The sequence below is a fragment of the Salvelinus alpinus genome, chromosome 4 (assembly GCF_045679555.1).
Source record: "Salvelinus alpinus chromosome 4, SLU_Salpinus.1, whole genome shotgun sequence".
In the NCBI taxonomy this organism is placed as follows: Eukaryota; Metazoa; Chordata; class Actinopteri; order Salmoniformes; family Salmonidae; genus Salvelinus; species Salvelinus alpinus.
The window spans coordinates 54,638,328-54,655,411 of NC_092089.1; the positions used below are offsets into that span (position 1 = coordinate 54,638,328).

General features: G+C 42.2%; 1 protein-coding gene across 1 annotated transcript; it reads right to left on the reverse strand.

The window, feature by feature from the left end:
* Positions 1–797: 797 nt before the first annotated feature.
* LOC139573965 (receptor-binding cancer antigen expressed on SiSo cells-like) lies at positions 798–16,897 on the reverse strand. Its single transcript, XM_071397986.1, has 7 exons — positions 16,538–16,897; positions 12,589–12,683; positions 12,194–12,272; positions 11,805–11,957; positions 11,111–11,218; positions 6,463–6,557; positions 798–2,937 (listed from the first exon to the last, which is right to left on the reverse strand). The coding sequence occupies exons 2-7, from the start codon at positions 12,669–12,671 to the stop codon at positions 2,820–2,822; spliced, it is 636 nt and encodes a 211-aa protein (XP_071254087.1). The 5' UTR covers positions 12,672–12,683; positions 16,538–16,897; the 3' UTR covers positions 798–2,819.
* Between the last annotated feature and the right edge of the window lie 187 nt (positions 16,898–17,084).

The following is a 17,084-nucleotide window of genomic DNA, read 5'->3' on the forward strand; positions in this document are numbered from 1 at the left end:
ATAGCTGAACTTTTAGTTTATGGTTTACTCAGCTTGTTGGCCATTAGCCAATCGGCGTTTCTCAACTGTTATTTATGACTTCACAACTGGTAAATTCCCACCTCCCACTTGATTACAAATGCAGCATTAGCTGAGTTCAGGGCTGTCTCAATTTGTCTTTCTTTGATTCCATGCATCCTATCTCCCCGCATCCTTCTACATTGTATTGGAGGAGACGGACCAAGGTCCCTCCCCTCTGACCTTCTCCAATGCATTTTGAGGAGGTGAGGCGATCGGATGTGAGGAATCAAGGAAAGATGGATTGAGATAGTGCCAGAGAGAGCTAGTAGTGGTTAACATAACAGCAGGATCAAATGTGGATAATTTACTTAGAATGGCTATTACTGACACAGATGAGACAATTTCATTTTTACAATGGACAAATAATTATAATTCTGCAGGAACAGAGCAGATTATCCCTCAGAGATGTCTAATCCCAACTCTTCCCGAAAAACTGATGAGTGAGACATTTCGTTCCTAAAAGTAGGTCATGATCAGTCTTTGAGTGGTTTGGTCAAGCGGGAGTGTTTTTGAGAGACAGTGAATTTGTGATGATGATGTTACATGGCTGACCTTGGATTTGAAAAGCATTTGAAAGGAATTTGCCTTGCACGAGATTAAAATGCCCTATTAATCTATTTAGAGAACAAGCATATCTAATGACACTGGGCTACATGCACGTACAAGGTTTATTCATAATGGGAGTTTTTCCTCATGCAATAAATCGTGGGTGGTTCAGAGAAATAATATGACTTGAGTGAATCTTGGGAGGACATTTTATTCCAATACTAAAAATGCATGTTCAATCACACACATCTGAAAATAACAAAAGTGATTTGATGCTGATTAATCTTGAAATTCACTTGCTTCATTGGTTTTGTATCTTTGTTTCTGTCATGACTCTAATATTGGTTAACGACAAAGGTCAGCAGTATTTTCATAATTGTCTGTGGCTAACAATCTCTTTCTTCCTGATCCAATGTTCCATGCAATGGGCAATATAATACTATCAATATTCTCTATTATCAATATCATCGATATCAATATTCTCTGAAAAACAGAAATGAATCCCTCATTTACCACAAAGCCCCACCTAAAATAACCATGAAAACACCACAATGTTTAAAAGGCATCGTTCATTTAGACATTCAATATAAAAACGACTTTTGCCAGAATCCCCATATTATATACAGGATACCCCACTGATGGTACCAGGAAAACACAAATGTAGAAAAGGGACTATCAATTGTTATTCTAATCCAACAGGTCTGTTTAATTGCAAATGCCTTATGTCAGTTCTACAGCTCCAGCTCTGCATATATGTTTCCATGGCAACTAGACCCTTCTGCTTGACATTCCAGTCTCATACACCGGTTGCTGGGCACTCACACACTTCCATCACAAAAAGCGCCACTTGATTCGACATCGATTGACCATACCAAAATCATATTGATACGTAACAGGTTATTTGGTCCAGGCAATGCAAAAAGGCTTTAACTTATGAAATCTATTGACCGATTCTGTTATTAACCATCCACAAATTACAGAGGAGGGGAGCACAGAGCTTTGCATTTTTTTTTATTTGCTATGATCACCGATCAAGGATGTGAGTTGGCCATGTCTGATAACCAAGCTTTCTCAGATAACACAGAGACAGAGTTTGTATGCGTTATGCTACATTGAACGTGTAAAAAAAAAAAAAAAAAACACATTCAACATAATAACAAAGACAAAAGTCGTTAAAGAGTTGCCGCTTCTATTTTGGTGTATTAAAAAGCAGGGATAAGAACAAGCAGGAAAATGTTTTGACTATTCAAGATGTCAAAGATGTTGAGCCTGGCAGATCAGTAACCACAGGATTACCATAGGAATCCACAGCTAACTCTGGAGTAAGGCTCAATTAAATTCCCAAATCCCGTTGACAGTGTCCACACCCTCAGTTTGAAACTCTTCTTTTTAAGCCTTCAATTCAAATGTGCAATTCCAGTATATTGAAGGCTGTACAGTAAAAGTACATCAGGAATATCAAGCAACGTCAATGAGAGAATGTTTTTCGAACAATGATGACGAGAAACGTAATTAAAAAGCACAATAACCAAGCCAACAAAGGGATGTATGTAACTGATATCCAGTGAGACTTACACACCTTTGTCCTTCATGTTATAAATAAGACAATGTCAGAGAAATAAGTCTCTTTTGAGAGTCCACTTGTACTATAGGTACCAGTATATTTACACATATTCCTGGGAAATACAAATGGACAACTCAAAACTATCTACTGAACCCAGAGTCATACTTAGCCAGAGTGACATTTGATACCAAGTCTCTGACATAGGGCAATACCAAAGAGCATTGCACAGAGTATTTACTGAACCCTTCAGATTCAATAAAGTATGGTCGCACGAACTGCAATTAAATCAGGGTAGTGTTCATTCAGCGCAAAACAGAAGAAAATGGACTGATACAGGGAGTGACTTCCTGGACTTGTCAGATAAGAAATGCTCATTTCCGTTTTCCGTTGCGTGCCCTAATGAACACATCCCAGGAATGATGTGCCTTCCGATAGCTGAATGCAACAGTCACTGAACAAACATCACACTGGCCAAGCCGTGCCTCGAATGATGGCTGGTGGACAGAGATTTTTTTTTTTAATGACAGCTGTGTGGAGTAGAGATGATCTTCGTGTGGAGATGACTAGAGGATGGCGTGATGACGTTTGTCTCAGTGTTTCTTTTTTTGCCCTCCGGCTCAAGGGATGAGTGCTCCAAAAAAAAAAAATGTTACGAGAGCTTGACAGCAATCTTCTGGTCCTTCTTCATCATCCTCTGAACCTCCTTCTCCATCTTCTTCCTCTGCTGTTCCATGGAACGCTTTTCTCTCTCGGCCATCTTCTGTTGTCTGGAAGACAGGGAAACGACACAAAAGGTATGAGTTTAAAAGGATTGCAACAAAGCTCATTACTAAGCTTTTTGAGAGAGCAAAGGGGATGGTTCACAGAGGTAGAGAGAAGAAAAAAAACTCATAAAAAGATACTGCCAGACAAGTTTCCCTGAAGCCAGAATTTTCTTTGTGCAAATAATGCCGTTCTCTCATGTTGAAGCTGTGTTGAACATTCTTAATATACTGCCACCTGCTGGATAACAACTAAACTTGTAGATCTCAACTATATGACAGCAATATGACACTGAACATGACAGGAGTTTCACATTGAACAAGGGCTGTCCCCAACTAAAACAAATATTGGTCGACCTTGAGTCGTCTAGTCAAAATTTCTAAACGTGGATTCTTCCATAAAATGACACATCCTATGTGTTTTAATCAAATCAACTATACGCACTGAGCTTATCTGATGCGTTAAGTGCGCCATTTGATGAAATAATTAAAAGACACAAATGACTAGAGGGAGTACGACCGCATTTGATTGTGTCGGGCCGGGCTCAGACGTGCTGCGCTGGTAAAAAAAAAAAAATGACAGAGAGTGACTGTGTGACTTGCAACCATTGTCTCCCTCTCCTCCCTGCTGCAGTGAACACCACAGAACAGCAACAGTGTTTATCGCGCTGTCCATGTTGCTGAAGCTGCAACATAATTACAGCCATTTTTGACTGAAAAGTTATGTTACTGACATCCCTAACTTGTTTAGGAAAAACATTCCCTATTCCCTCAACCCTTGCTCTAGTTAAGTGACAAATGTATGCATCGCATGCACGTGACCAATAGGGCCTGACCTATAGCATATCATAATCACATCAATAAATTGGTTATAACAAACTCTGAACACATGTGACAGCAAAATGGATGCGGAGGACGGGACAAATAAACTCGAAATGGGGGGAATGTTTTAATGGTTGCTCAGGAGGTAAAGGGGAAGTCAGATGTGTGGAATAAATGTGACTTTTTGTGGAAAATATTGGAGATCAACAAAAATACGTTTTTTTTGTAAAGCCTTTATTACAGAAAAGACTAAAAACAGTCACATTCATTTGTGATTGCAACTTCCAAAAATGGAACGGTTTATTTATTGTTTACAGCAGTTATTTTATTTTAAAACGAAAAATGCTTGATTGCATTTCAAATCTCGAATGAGTCGTCAGCTGTGTGATGACATGACCAAATGGATGATTGATCGATACAGTAGCCTATATAAGTATTGAAATACAGGCCTAAGTAAGTTACGGTATAAAGACTAAACAGGATGAGCTTTTAGGCCTACAGCTCGATGGTGGTTATTACAAGGAGGTTATGTAAGCTTACTAATGACAATGACATTACTTATTATTATAATGATGATCATAATAACAATAAGAAGGAGATCAAGAAAAAGTAGGGTCATTATTATAAATATTATTTTTCCTGACAATTTGGAACAGTGTAAACAACACTAAATAAATAATACGTTATACCAGAGGCGCTGTGTAAAGTGTAAAGCTTTTATTACAGCATAGCAAAGAATAAAAACAGACAAATGTGAAATTGTTTATCCGACATGTTTTGGTTGCGTGAGGCTTGGTGCATTTAACAGTTAGGCTATTGATTATAGACCAAATTAAGTTGGGGTTTCCTCTCTCCTCAGATGTCTTAGAAAATTAAGACATGGGTTGTTTTCTCATCACCTAACTCCGTTGCTGCCTCCGCCCATTGTTCGCAACAGTGGTGTAAAGTACTTAAGTAAAAATACTTTAAAGTACAACTTAAGTTGTTTTTGGGGGGTATCTGTACTTTACTATTTATATTTTTGACAACTTTTAATTCACCACCTTCGTAAAGAAAATAATGTACTTTTTACTCCATACAATTTCCCTGACACCCAAAAGTACTTGCTACGTTTTGAATGCTTAGCAGGACAGGAAATAGACCAATTCACGCACTTATTAAGAGAACATCCCTGGTCATCCCACTGCCTCTGATCTGTCGGGCTCACTAAACACATGCTATGTTTGTAAATTATGTCTGAGTGTTGGAGTGTGCCCTGGCTATCCTACTTTTAATTTTTTTTAAATTATAAAACAAGTACAATGAAAACGGTGCCATTAAGGTATCTTTTACAATTGGTTACTTTTTTCACCATTGGTTCTCAACACCAATATGCTGGTTAACTTTGATATTACTCACATAGCAACATGGTCTAGGAAAAGGCGCCAATTCAACAGTGCACTGATGTGTTCCAAAACCGCAGAGAGTGACTGCTATCCAACACGGGAGGAAGCGCATTTGTTATAAAATAATATCATATTTATTAATGTTGCACCATTGTTCTTATGTAATATAACCATATACATTTCCATTCTAGATGATTTTGTGGTGCCAACTTTGTGGCAACAGTTTGGGGAAGGCCCTTTCCTGTTTCAGCATGACAATGTCCCCGTGCACAAAGCGAGGTCCATACAGAAATGGTTTGTCGAGATCGGTGTGGAATAACTTGACTGGGCTGCACAGAACCCTGACCTCAACCCCATTGAACACCTTTGGGATGAATTGGAACGCCGACTGTGAGCCAGGCCTAATCGCCCAACATTGGTGCCCAACCACACTAATGCTTGTGGCTGAATGGAAGAAAATCCCCTCAGCAATGTTCCAACATCTAGTGGAAAGCCTCCCAAGAAGAGTGGAGGCTGTTATAGCAGCTCCATATGAATGCCCATGAGTTTGGAATGAGATGTTCGATGAGCAGGTGTCCACATACTTTTGGTCATGTAGTGTATATGTTTGGTCTCATTGAAATAGAGTAGGCTGCCAATGCATGGGTGGAGAATCACTGGCAGTTATCTATACAAGGAAATGTAATACCTGAATATGATTAGGCTATAGTTTACTACATTGCCTAGAAATAAATATTTATAACCCATATTTGTCTTAGTCTGAAAATTTTCCCACTCATAAAAAAGGTAGGCTATGAAAATAGCTCAAGAAAAAGTGCAAGTCTCTCCAACTCTGCTCTCTTCAAACTACTAGCATATTGGCTGATACAGCCCAGTAATACCGATAGCTTAATATAATGGGACACGTGAGAATCTCAGGTAATTTAACCTAGGCTATTTTTGGGTTATTTTTGCTCATTTTGATATTCACTAATGGTGCAAAATTGCTGGGACCATGGCTGGCAAGTGAGCTGCATCACATATGCCTAAAATAACATTGCAGGTTTGCAGTTGGGTTCAGAACCAGTTATGAGGTAGTGGGTGGGAGCAGGATGAAGCAATCAGTCCCGCGCAGACTACATTAAACCAGTTCCACTGCTTCCCCCCCCCCACATTGTTCCCCTCCAATCAGGGACTTATTTAGACCTGGGACACCAGGTAGGTGCAATTCATTGTCAGGTAAAACAGAAAACCAGCAGGCTCCAGACCTTGTAGGGTAAGATTTGAATACCCCTGCTTTAGACAATATAAAAAGAATAAGAATAATAATAGAAAGTGCTATCACCTGAGCACTAAATCGGCCTCCCAGGCAGCATCTGACGACTCATCCTCCCAGGCGTTGGTATCCTCGTGCCAGGTATCCATGTCTCCAAGCTCAGACTGTGGGACAGAGAGGAGGACAGGAATACAGTCAGGACACAGCCACTGACACAGTATAGGATGGCAGTGGGACCTAACCTCCATTAGCAACTATTCTTCACACCGCTATAAACCTTAATTCAACCTGAATACAGAGAACTGTGGCCCTGGAGGACTTGTGCACTCCTGGAAATGTGCACTCCTGGGAATGAACAAATGTCACAGCACTGGTCCAACTAAAACAGACTACTTTTGAGATTTGTGAACTGAAAAGAAACCCAGACTTCATCATAGTGCAGTGGTGAGCTGGTCTGTAATCCTTGAAACAAGATATTGGACAGGTGCTGGCTAGCTTCTCAGCTTTTGGCGGCTGAGGTTTCGAAATTTGGAAACAGATGGAGCAGTGCAACCCCTCTCAAAGCCCCTCCCCAGCACGTCCCCTTTCAAAAGCCCCCCCTATGTTTAGAAGACCAGGCTGTACAACAATTTTAGGATGTTATCAGTGACCATTCAAGTAAAAAAAAAAACACCCTAACTTCAAATACCACCTCTGCAAAAATCGGTATTCATCAAAATAATTAGTGACGCTAATCCACCGTACAAGGAGATCACCTCAACCCCATCTTAGAATCAGCAGAGACCAACAGATGATAATATAAATGTTAACAGTCTGTCACAAGAGACGAGTGGTACAGTGCCTATAGAAAGTCAACACCCCCTTGAACTCTTTTTTCACATTTTGCTGCCTTAAAATGTAAGAAGGGCTTAAATTAGACACAACCTACTCCACAGTTTTGAAATGAAAGTTATAGAACATTTTCCAAATTAAGAAAAAATTGCAAAACTGAAGTATCATAATTGGATAAGTCTCCACCCCCCCTGAGTCAATACTTGGTGGAAGCACCTTCGGCAGCCATTACAGCTGTGAATAACTTGGAAAAAGATTCTTCCAACTTTGCACAACTCTTAGGGCAACATATATCCATTGTTTTTGTTAAAATTTCTCAAGCTCTTCAAATTTGGTTGGAAATATTTGATGGACAGCAATATTCAAACCTTGTCTCTGATTTTTTAAAGCAGATTTAAGTCAGGACTAAGACTAGACCACTCAGTAACACTCAACACCTCTTGGAAAGCCTTTCTAGTGTGTCTATCCCAGGGCTAGGTTTTCAGAAACTGAACGCAACAACATTGCATTCACTCCAAATTACTGGCCTGTATAACAAAGTGAAAAAAAAAAAAAAAAATCCCCTGCAAATGATCCACTCTGTTTGCAACAAGGCTGTTAAGTAATATTAAAAATGACAGGGTTGGTTCAAATCCAATACAACACAAAGTGAAACCCTCTCTATTTCCAAGTATTGTGGTGGCAGCATAATGTTATGGGTATGCTTGTCATCGGCAGGGACTGCGAATTTTGTCAGGATCAAAAAGTTAGAGGAAAACCCGACTCAGTCTTCTGTACCCTAAAACACTTCTGCGAGCAGTCCTTTCTAATCGACCTGGCCCGGGTATCCTGGAAAGATATTGACCTCATCCCGTCAGTCGAGGATGCCAGGTCGTTCTTTAGAGGTAATTTGCTCACCATCTTAGATAAGCATGCCCCTTCCAAAAAATGCAGAACTAAGAACAGATATATCCCTTGGTTCACTCCAGACCTGACTGCCCTTGACCAGCACAAAAACATCCTGTGGCGGACTGCAATAGCGTCGAATAGGCCCGACGATATGCAACTGTTCAGGGAAGTCAGGAACCAATACACGCAGTCAGTCAGGAAAGCAAAGGCTAGCTTTTTCAAGCATAAATTTGCATCCTGTAGCTCTAACTCCAAAAAGTTTTGGGACACTGTAAAGTCCATGGAGAACAAGAGCACATCCTCCCAGCTGCCCACTGCACTGAGGCTAGGTAACACGGTCACCACCGATAAATCCATGATTTCAATCAGCATTTCTCTACGGCTGGCCATGCCTTCCTCCTGGCCATGCCTTCCTCCTGGCTACTCCAACCCCGGCCAACAGCCCCCCCCCGCAGCTACTCGCCCGAGCCTCCCCAGCTTCTCCTTCACCCAAATCCAGATAGCAGATGCAAAACCTGGACCCGTACAAATCAGCTCTTTCTAAAACTATCCGCCGCCATTGTTGCAACCGCTATTACCAGCCTGTTCAACCTCTCTTTCGTATCGTCCGAGATCCCTAAAGATTGGAAAGCTGCCGCGGTCATCCCCCTCTTCAAAGGGGGTGACACTCTAGACTCAAACTGCTATAGACCTATATCTATCCTGCCCTGCCTCTCTAAAGTCTTCGAAAGCCAAGTTAATAAACAGATCACTGACCATTTCGAATCCCACCGTACCTTCTCCGTTGTGCAATCCGGTTTCCGAGCTGGTCACGGGTGTACCTCAGCCACGCTCAAGGTACTAAACGATATCATAACCGCCATCGATAAAAGATAGTACTGTGCAGCCGTCTTCATCGACCTGGCCAAGGCTTTCGACTCTGTCAATCACCGTATTCTTATCGGCAGACTCAATAGCCTTGGTTTCTCTAATGACTGCCTCGCCTGGTTCATCAACTACTTTGCAGACAGAGTTCAGTGTGTCAAATCGGAGGGCATGTTGTCCGGACCTCTGGCAGTCTCTGTGGGGGTACCACAGGGTTCAATTCTCGGGCCGACTCTTTTCTCTGTATATATCAATGATGTCGCTCTTGCTGCGGGCGATTCCCTGATCCACCTCTATGCAGACGACACCATTCTGTATACTTCTGGCCCTTCCTTGGACACTGTGCTAACTAACCTCCAAATGAGCTTCAATGCCATACAACACTCCTTCCGTGGCCTCCAACTGCTCTTAAACGCTAGTAAAACCAAATGCATGCTTTTCAACCGTTCGCTGCCTGCACCCGCCCGCCCGACTAGCATCACCACCCTGGACGGTTCTGACCTAGAATATGTGGACAACTACAAATACCTAGGTATCTGGCTAGACTGTAAACTCTCCTTCCAGACTCATATTAAACATCTCCAATCCAAAATCAAATCTAGAATCGGCTTTCTATTTCGCAACAAAGCCTCCTTCACTCACGCCGCCAAACTTACCCTAGTAAAACTGAATATCCTGCCGATCCTCGACTTCGGCGATGTCATCTATAAAATAGCCTCCAACACTCTACTCAGCAAACTGGACGCAGACTATCACAGTGCCATCCGTTTTGTTACCAAATCACCTTATGCCACCCACCACTGCGACCTGTATGCTCTAGTCGGCTGGCCCTCACTACATATTCGTCGCCAGACCCACTGGCTTCAGGTCATCTATAAATCTATGCTAGGTAAAGCTCCGCCTTATCTCAGTTAATTGGTCACGATAACAACACCCACCCGTAGTTCACGTTCCAGCAGGTATATCTCACTGATCATCCCCAGAACCAACACCTCATTTGGCCACCTTTCCTTCCAGTTCTCTGCTGCCAGTGACTGGAACAAATTGCAAAAATCGCTGAAGCAGTAGACTTATATTTCCCTCACCAACTTTAAACATCAACTATCTGAGCAGCTAACCGATCGCTGCAGCTGTACATAGTCCATCTGTAAATAGCCCACCCAATCTACCTACCTCATCCCCACACTGTTTTTATTTACTTTTCTGCTCTTTTGCACACCAGTATCTCCACTTGCACATCATCATCTGCTCATTTATCACTCCAGTGTTAATCTGCTAAATTGTAATTCTTCGCTACTATGGCCTATTTATTGCCTACCTCCTCATGCCTTTTGCACACACTGTATATAAACTTTATTTTGTCCCCTACTGTGTCATTGACTTGTTTATTGTATTTTTGGCTTGTTTATTGTTTATTCCATGTGTAACTCTGTGTTGTTGTCTGTGTCACACTGCTTTGCTTTATCTTGGCCAGGTCGCAGTTGTAAATGAGAACTTGTTCTCAACTAGCCTAACTGGTTAAATAAAGTTTTTTTTATTTGTTATAATAATTTAAAAAAAAATATATATATATATACCCTAAACCTGAGATATACTTAACCTTTTTCAGGGAGACAATTACACACATTTTAATGCCAAAGACACACCAGAATCTCTTTCCAAGAGGTGTTGAGTGTTCCAGTGTGGTCTAGTCTCAGTCCTGACTTTAATCTGCTACAAAAAATCTAAGACAAAGTTTAAATATTGCTGTCTCTCAATGATCCACAGCCAAATGTTATGAGTTTGAGCAATTTTGACAAAAACAATGGATATCTTGCCCTAATAGTTATGCAAAGTTGGTATAATCTTATTCCAAATTATTAACAGCTGCAATGGCTGCCAAAGGTGCTTCCACCAAGTATTAACACAGGGGAGTGGAGACTTATCCAATTATGATATTTCAGTAGTTTTTTCTTAATTTAGAACATTTTCTATAACTTTGAAAATGAGGAGTAGGTTGTGTAGCTCTGTAGGAAGAACAAAATCTAAATCTCTTTTTAGATTTAATTTTATGGGAGGAAAATGTGGGAAAAAGTTCAAGGGGTTGTAAACTGTCTATAGACACTGTACATTGGACAGCGCGACACTAACTCACAGATGGCTGGATGAAGGAGGTGTCCTGAGTGGCTGCCAGTCTGCTGGAGAAGCCCGCACTGCCGTCGGGTACCAAGTAGTTGAGTGGCTCCCTCTTCTTCAGCACAATCTGGGGTGGGGACAGAGAGAGAAGGAGACAAGCTAAAATTACTAAGACGCAACAATATGATACGGCATGACTACAAGCAGCAGCGTGGCCAGCGATATTGTCGACAGAGTGTGAGGCAAGAGGCCGCACTCATCATCACCAATACAGATACTGTTAAGCATCAGCGCATGTGCACGGGAGTTTTCTTCACTCTCTCATGCCATGTGATAACTGGATGATAACAAATGTTGAACAGTGCAGCCTCGCCCATTAGACTATTTTTGTTTGTGTTGGGAATTACCCTGCTCCTCCCTTTTGGTAAATGTATATTGCTAAGTCTACCTTCAATTAGTGTTGAGAAATGCACTTAAAGCTGGAATCTGTACTTAGTGAAAATGCCTCTTCCATTTGGGATATTTCAACAACAAAAAAGTTACGTCAAACAACAAACATGTTTTCCCCCTCGGACATCATTGCATGAGCATCACACCACGCTGCTGGACACTCCTCTCCTGAGTTTCAACTAAACAAACACAACAACAAAAGATGCTGGGGCGAACAGTGGCACTTTACACAGATTTCAGCTTTAAATGAAGACCCAGCCTACTTTCTGTGTTTTCCTGATGGTGGGAGCCATGTCTTTGAAGTAGTCTGGTTCCTCTTCCTCGCCAGGCTGAGGTGGCACGTTGCCGTTACCGCCCTCGATCTTGATACTTGTGGGACCTTCTTCATCCCACGAGCTCCATTCTTCAATCTCTGGCTGCACATGGTTTGGTCAAAGGTGTAATTAAGTTTATTGTAAAAATAATATGACAAAAATAAAGAGAAAGCATTTAAGTGTGCCATAATGTAAACACTGACTGTTGGTTGCACAATAAATGCTTGATGATGTAATTAAGGACAACAGGTTTGTTAGGGATGTAAAGGGAATCGACTAAGCACTTGCCTCATGTTAGCAATAATGGGCTGTAGCTTATAAACGTGTATATCACTGACCTGTTTGGGCACCGATGAAAAATCAACCGTCGTTGGAAGAGATATCTGATCACCGCTCAGCTTACGCAACCTCCCAGATCTATGTCAAAAAACACAATGTGCTTACCATCAAACTGTGGGCCACCACAAAAACATACATTTTAGAGCAAAGGTATCCCATGGGATGCAATTTTCACATGCAAATAGGATTTGATTTCTATGCTAATGCATTTGGTTGTCCTCAAGGAATAACGTTCCAGGAGATTAACATTCATTTCAACTAAGTAAAATGACTGGAAATCTTACACACTGTGGCTTTCAGATCTGACAAAATCTATGCCAGACATAGTCTGACACGGCAAAGGGCTCTAGATCGGTTTTGCCTCTTTCAATTCAACATAATGGTTGTTCCTTACCTGCATATCAACCTTCTGAAGAATGAAAGGAAGGTCGCGAGCCATGTGCAAATCTTGAAAAGGCGAAACTGAGAGATGGCCATGGTGAAGTTGAGCTAAAAAGGAGGACATACCATTGTTAGCAAAACCATTGCATTTACAAATCAGAATTTTCCAGCAAGACTGTCATCAACATTGATCTAATAATGAGTAAGCTTGCTAGCTGTTATAGCTTTTGTCATTAGCATAGCTAGAAAGTTAGCTAGATATTTTCTTCCAGGTTACTTCTTCCTCCTGGCAAGTTAAAGAATACACACGTATGTGTCATAATACCCATAAAACCTAGTGGTCCAACAGGGAAATGGTTCCAATTGTTTTTCCACCATTAATACATTTTTCCCATAGAGGATTTTAGAAACACTTTAAATAAGGACTGTATTTCGTGTAGGCTTACCCTGGCGTGATGTTTTGATAACCGTGTAAATCTCTCTAGGACAAGGTGACTTTCATCAATATATCCGCCTGTATTTACCCACCAAAAATTAAACGCTAAATAGCTGCTAATGTAGCTATCATAAAGAACTACAAATGTCATGATGATCTGGATGACTGTTAAAACCGGGGCAAAGGTAAGCAATCTCTGGATTAACTATCTAATGTTAGCTAAATGTAGCAATGAACAAATTGGCTACATTTCTTTAAATGAGAAATTCTGTGAATGGTCTTGTGCAAGTTTAAAAAATGGACAATGCCTGTCAGCAAAGGTTTCAGCTGGAGATGACATGCAGGAGCCTGCAGGGATTAAATAAGTCTCGAGGTATTGCTCTCCTGAGGAAGAGTACCTTATGATATGCTGTCGACCGCACTATCTGTATTATTCGTAGCCGTCTATTTCCCAACCACAAATCAAAGCTGGCACTAAGACCGCTCTCAACCAACTCTATAAGGCTATAAGCAAACAAGAAAATTCTCACCCAGAAGTAGCGTTCCTAGTGACCGGGGACTTTAATGCAGGCAAACTTAAATCAGTATTACCAGCATGTCACATGTTCAACCAGGGGGGGGGGAATCCAAGACCACCTTTACTCCACACACAGAGATGCATACAAAGCTCTCCCCCGCCCTCCATTTGGCAAATCTGACCATAATTCTATCCTCCTGATTCCTGCTAACAAGCAAAAACTAAAGCAGGAAGTACCAGTGTCTCGCTCAATACGGAAGTGGTCAGATGACGCAGATGCTACACTACAAGACTGTTTTGCTAGCACAGACTGGAATACGATCCGGGATTCATCCAATGACATTGAGGAATACACCACCTCAGTCATCGGCTTCATCAATAAGTGTATCGAGGACGTCGTCCCCACAGTGACTGTACGTACATATCCCAACCAGAACCATGGATTACATGCAACATCCTCATCGAGCTAAAGGCTAGAGCTGCCACTTTCAAGGAGTGGGTAACTAATCTGGATGCTTATAAGAAATCCCGCTATGCCCTCAGACAAACAAAGCGTCAATACAGGATTAAGATTGAATCCTACTACACCGGCTCTGACGCTCGTCAGATGTGGCAGGGCTTAAAAACCATTACGGACTACAAAGGGAAACCCAGACGCGAGCTGCCCAGTGACGTAAGCCTACCAGACGAGCGAAATGCCTTTTATGCTCGCTTCGAGACAAGCAACACTGAAGAATGCACGAGAGCACCAGCTGTTTTGGATGACTGTGTGATAACGCTCTCGGTAGCCGATGTGAACAAAACCTTTAAACAGGTCAACATTCACAAAGCCGCTGGGACAGACGGATTACCAGGACGTGTACTCAAAGCATGCGCGGACCAACTATCAAGTGTTTTCACTGACATTTTCAACCTCTCCCTGACCGAATATGTAATACCTACATGTTTCAAGCAGACCACCATAGTCCCTGTGCCCAAGGAAACGAAGGTAACCTGCCTAAATGATTACCACCCCGTGGCACTCACGTCGGTAGCCATGAAGTGCTTTGAAAGGCTGGTCATGGCTCACATCAACAGCATCGTGGAAACCAATTCGCATACTGCCACAACAGATTCACAGATGACGCAATCTCAATCGCACTCCACACTGCCCTTTCTCACCTGGATAAAAGGAACACCTATATGAGAATGTTGTTCATTGACTACAGCTCAGCGTTCAACACCATAGTGCCCACGAAGCTCATTACTAAGCTAAGGACTCTGGGACTAAACACCTCCCCCTGCAACTGGATCCTGGACTTCCTGACGGGCCGACCCCAGGTGGTAAGAGTAGGCAACAGCACCTCTGCCATGCTGAATCCTTAACACAGGGGCCCCTCAGGGGCGGGTACTTAGTCCCCTCCTGTATTCCCTGTTCACTGACGACTGCATGGCCAAACACGACTCCAACACCATCATTAAGTTTGCCGAGGACACAACAGTGGTAGGCCTGATCACCGACAACGATGAGACGGCCTATAGGGAGGAGGTCAGAGAACTGGCAGTGTGGTGCCAGGACAACAACCTCTCCCTCAATGTGAGCAAGACAAAGGAGCTGATCGTGGACTACAGGAAAAGGCGGTCCGAACAGGCCTCCAACAATGATAGGGCTGAAGTGGAGCGGGTCAAGAGTTTCAAGTGCCTTGGTGTCCACATCACCAACAAACTATCATGGTCCAAACATACCAAGACAGTCGTGAAGAGGGCACGACAAAACCTTCTCCCCCTCAGGAGACTGAAAAGATTTGGCATGTGTCCCCAGATCCTCAAAAGGTTCTACAGCTGCACCACCGAGAGCATCCTGATCGGTTCCATCACCACCTGGTATGGCAACTGCTCGGCATCTGACCGTAAGGCACTACAGAGGGTAGTGCGAATGGCTCAGTACATCACAGGGGCCAAGCTTCCTGCCATCCAGGACCTATATAATAGGCGGTGTCAGAGGAAAGCCCAGAAATTTGTCAGAGACTCCAGTCACCCAAGTTATAGACTGTTTTCTCTGCTACCGCATGGCAAGCGGTACCGGAGCGCCAAGTCTAGGACCAAAAGGCTCCTCAACAGCTTCTACCCGCAAGCCATTAGACTGCTTAACAATTCAGCCTCCACCCCCCTCTTGTACACTACTGCTACTCACTGTTTGTTTGTTACCTATGCATAGTCACTTCGCCCCCACCTACATGTACAGAATACCTCAACTAGCCTGTACCCCTGCACACTAACTCGGTACCTGTGCCCCCTGTATTTAGCCTTGTTATTGTTATTCTTATTGTGTTACTTTTTATTTTAGCCTACTTGGTAAATATTTTGTTCTTCTCTAACTGCACTGTTGGTTTAGAGCTTGTAAGTAAGCATTTTACAGTAAAGTCTACACGTTGTCTTTGGCGCATGTGGCAAATAAAGTTTGATTTGATTTGTAGTTTTGCATGTCTACTTTGATGCTACTTAGCATTCGAATCTGAGAGTAAATAGTTTAATGTATTGGTAAGACACATTGTCAGAGATATCCATGGTTATCAAAACATCACACCAGGTTAAGCATACACAAAACACAGCCCTTATTTTGTGTTTCTAAAATCCCATATGGGAAAAATGTATGTTTGAAAAACGATTGGAACCATTTCCCTGTTTGACCTCTAGGTTTTGTGGGTATTGTGACACCACCACTGTGGGACTCTATTGCTGCATCGTCTTATGCACCATTCAAAACAACTGAGAACTCAAAAACATACTAGGTGAAATCACTAGGTCAGTGATCTTCTGATCGGTGCTCTGGAAAGAGGTCCGAGTTCCAGAGTTAGATGACCGTTCGGATCTATTTTTTTCTATCGTATATCGTTTTTTCCCCCTGAGTTCCAAGTTGTCTTGAACGGGGCATTCTTATCAAGTCCAGGTAGTTAGATTTTTGTCTGAAACGGATATAGAAAGGTAGCCACAGTTCACAGTCTTCATAGCTAAAATACAGACACTCACCGCACAGATCAATATGCTTGCTTAGCTGACAGCTGGCGAATCAGATGTGGCCGTCCCCAGAATTCATTTATTTGGCTAGCTTAGCAAATGAGCATACCGGTATGCAACGTATTTTTCCTTGTAACTCTCACTCTAGAAACACCACACTTGCAATAATGATACCAGTCATATCACAGGCGTATGTGTCTAACAGCTGCTACCTAGTATCTGTTTTCATAATTTATTCCAGAAACATTTATCGCTTCATAGCCTCATGGCTGCCATCTTGAAACAGAGGAGATGATGTGGAACTAAAGCCGTGGCAAGAGGCACCCTCAGCATCGCTGTGCTTTGTATGCATTTGTCTTCTGCCCCCCAATGGTAGAACACATTATAGGACTTTGGCTTTATTTGTCTTCCCTGAACGAGCTGTTATGTGAAATGTAATAAGCTAAACAAAACAGTATTTGGTTAATAAAAGCATAAATGTCATCCAGGCAAACTATGGATTTATTATGGCCAAAAAACTAGGGCACCCCGTAGCCCACTAACACATTGCAATATAGCA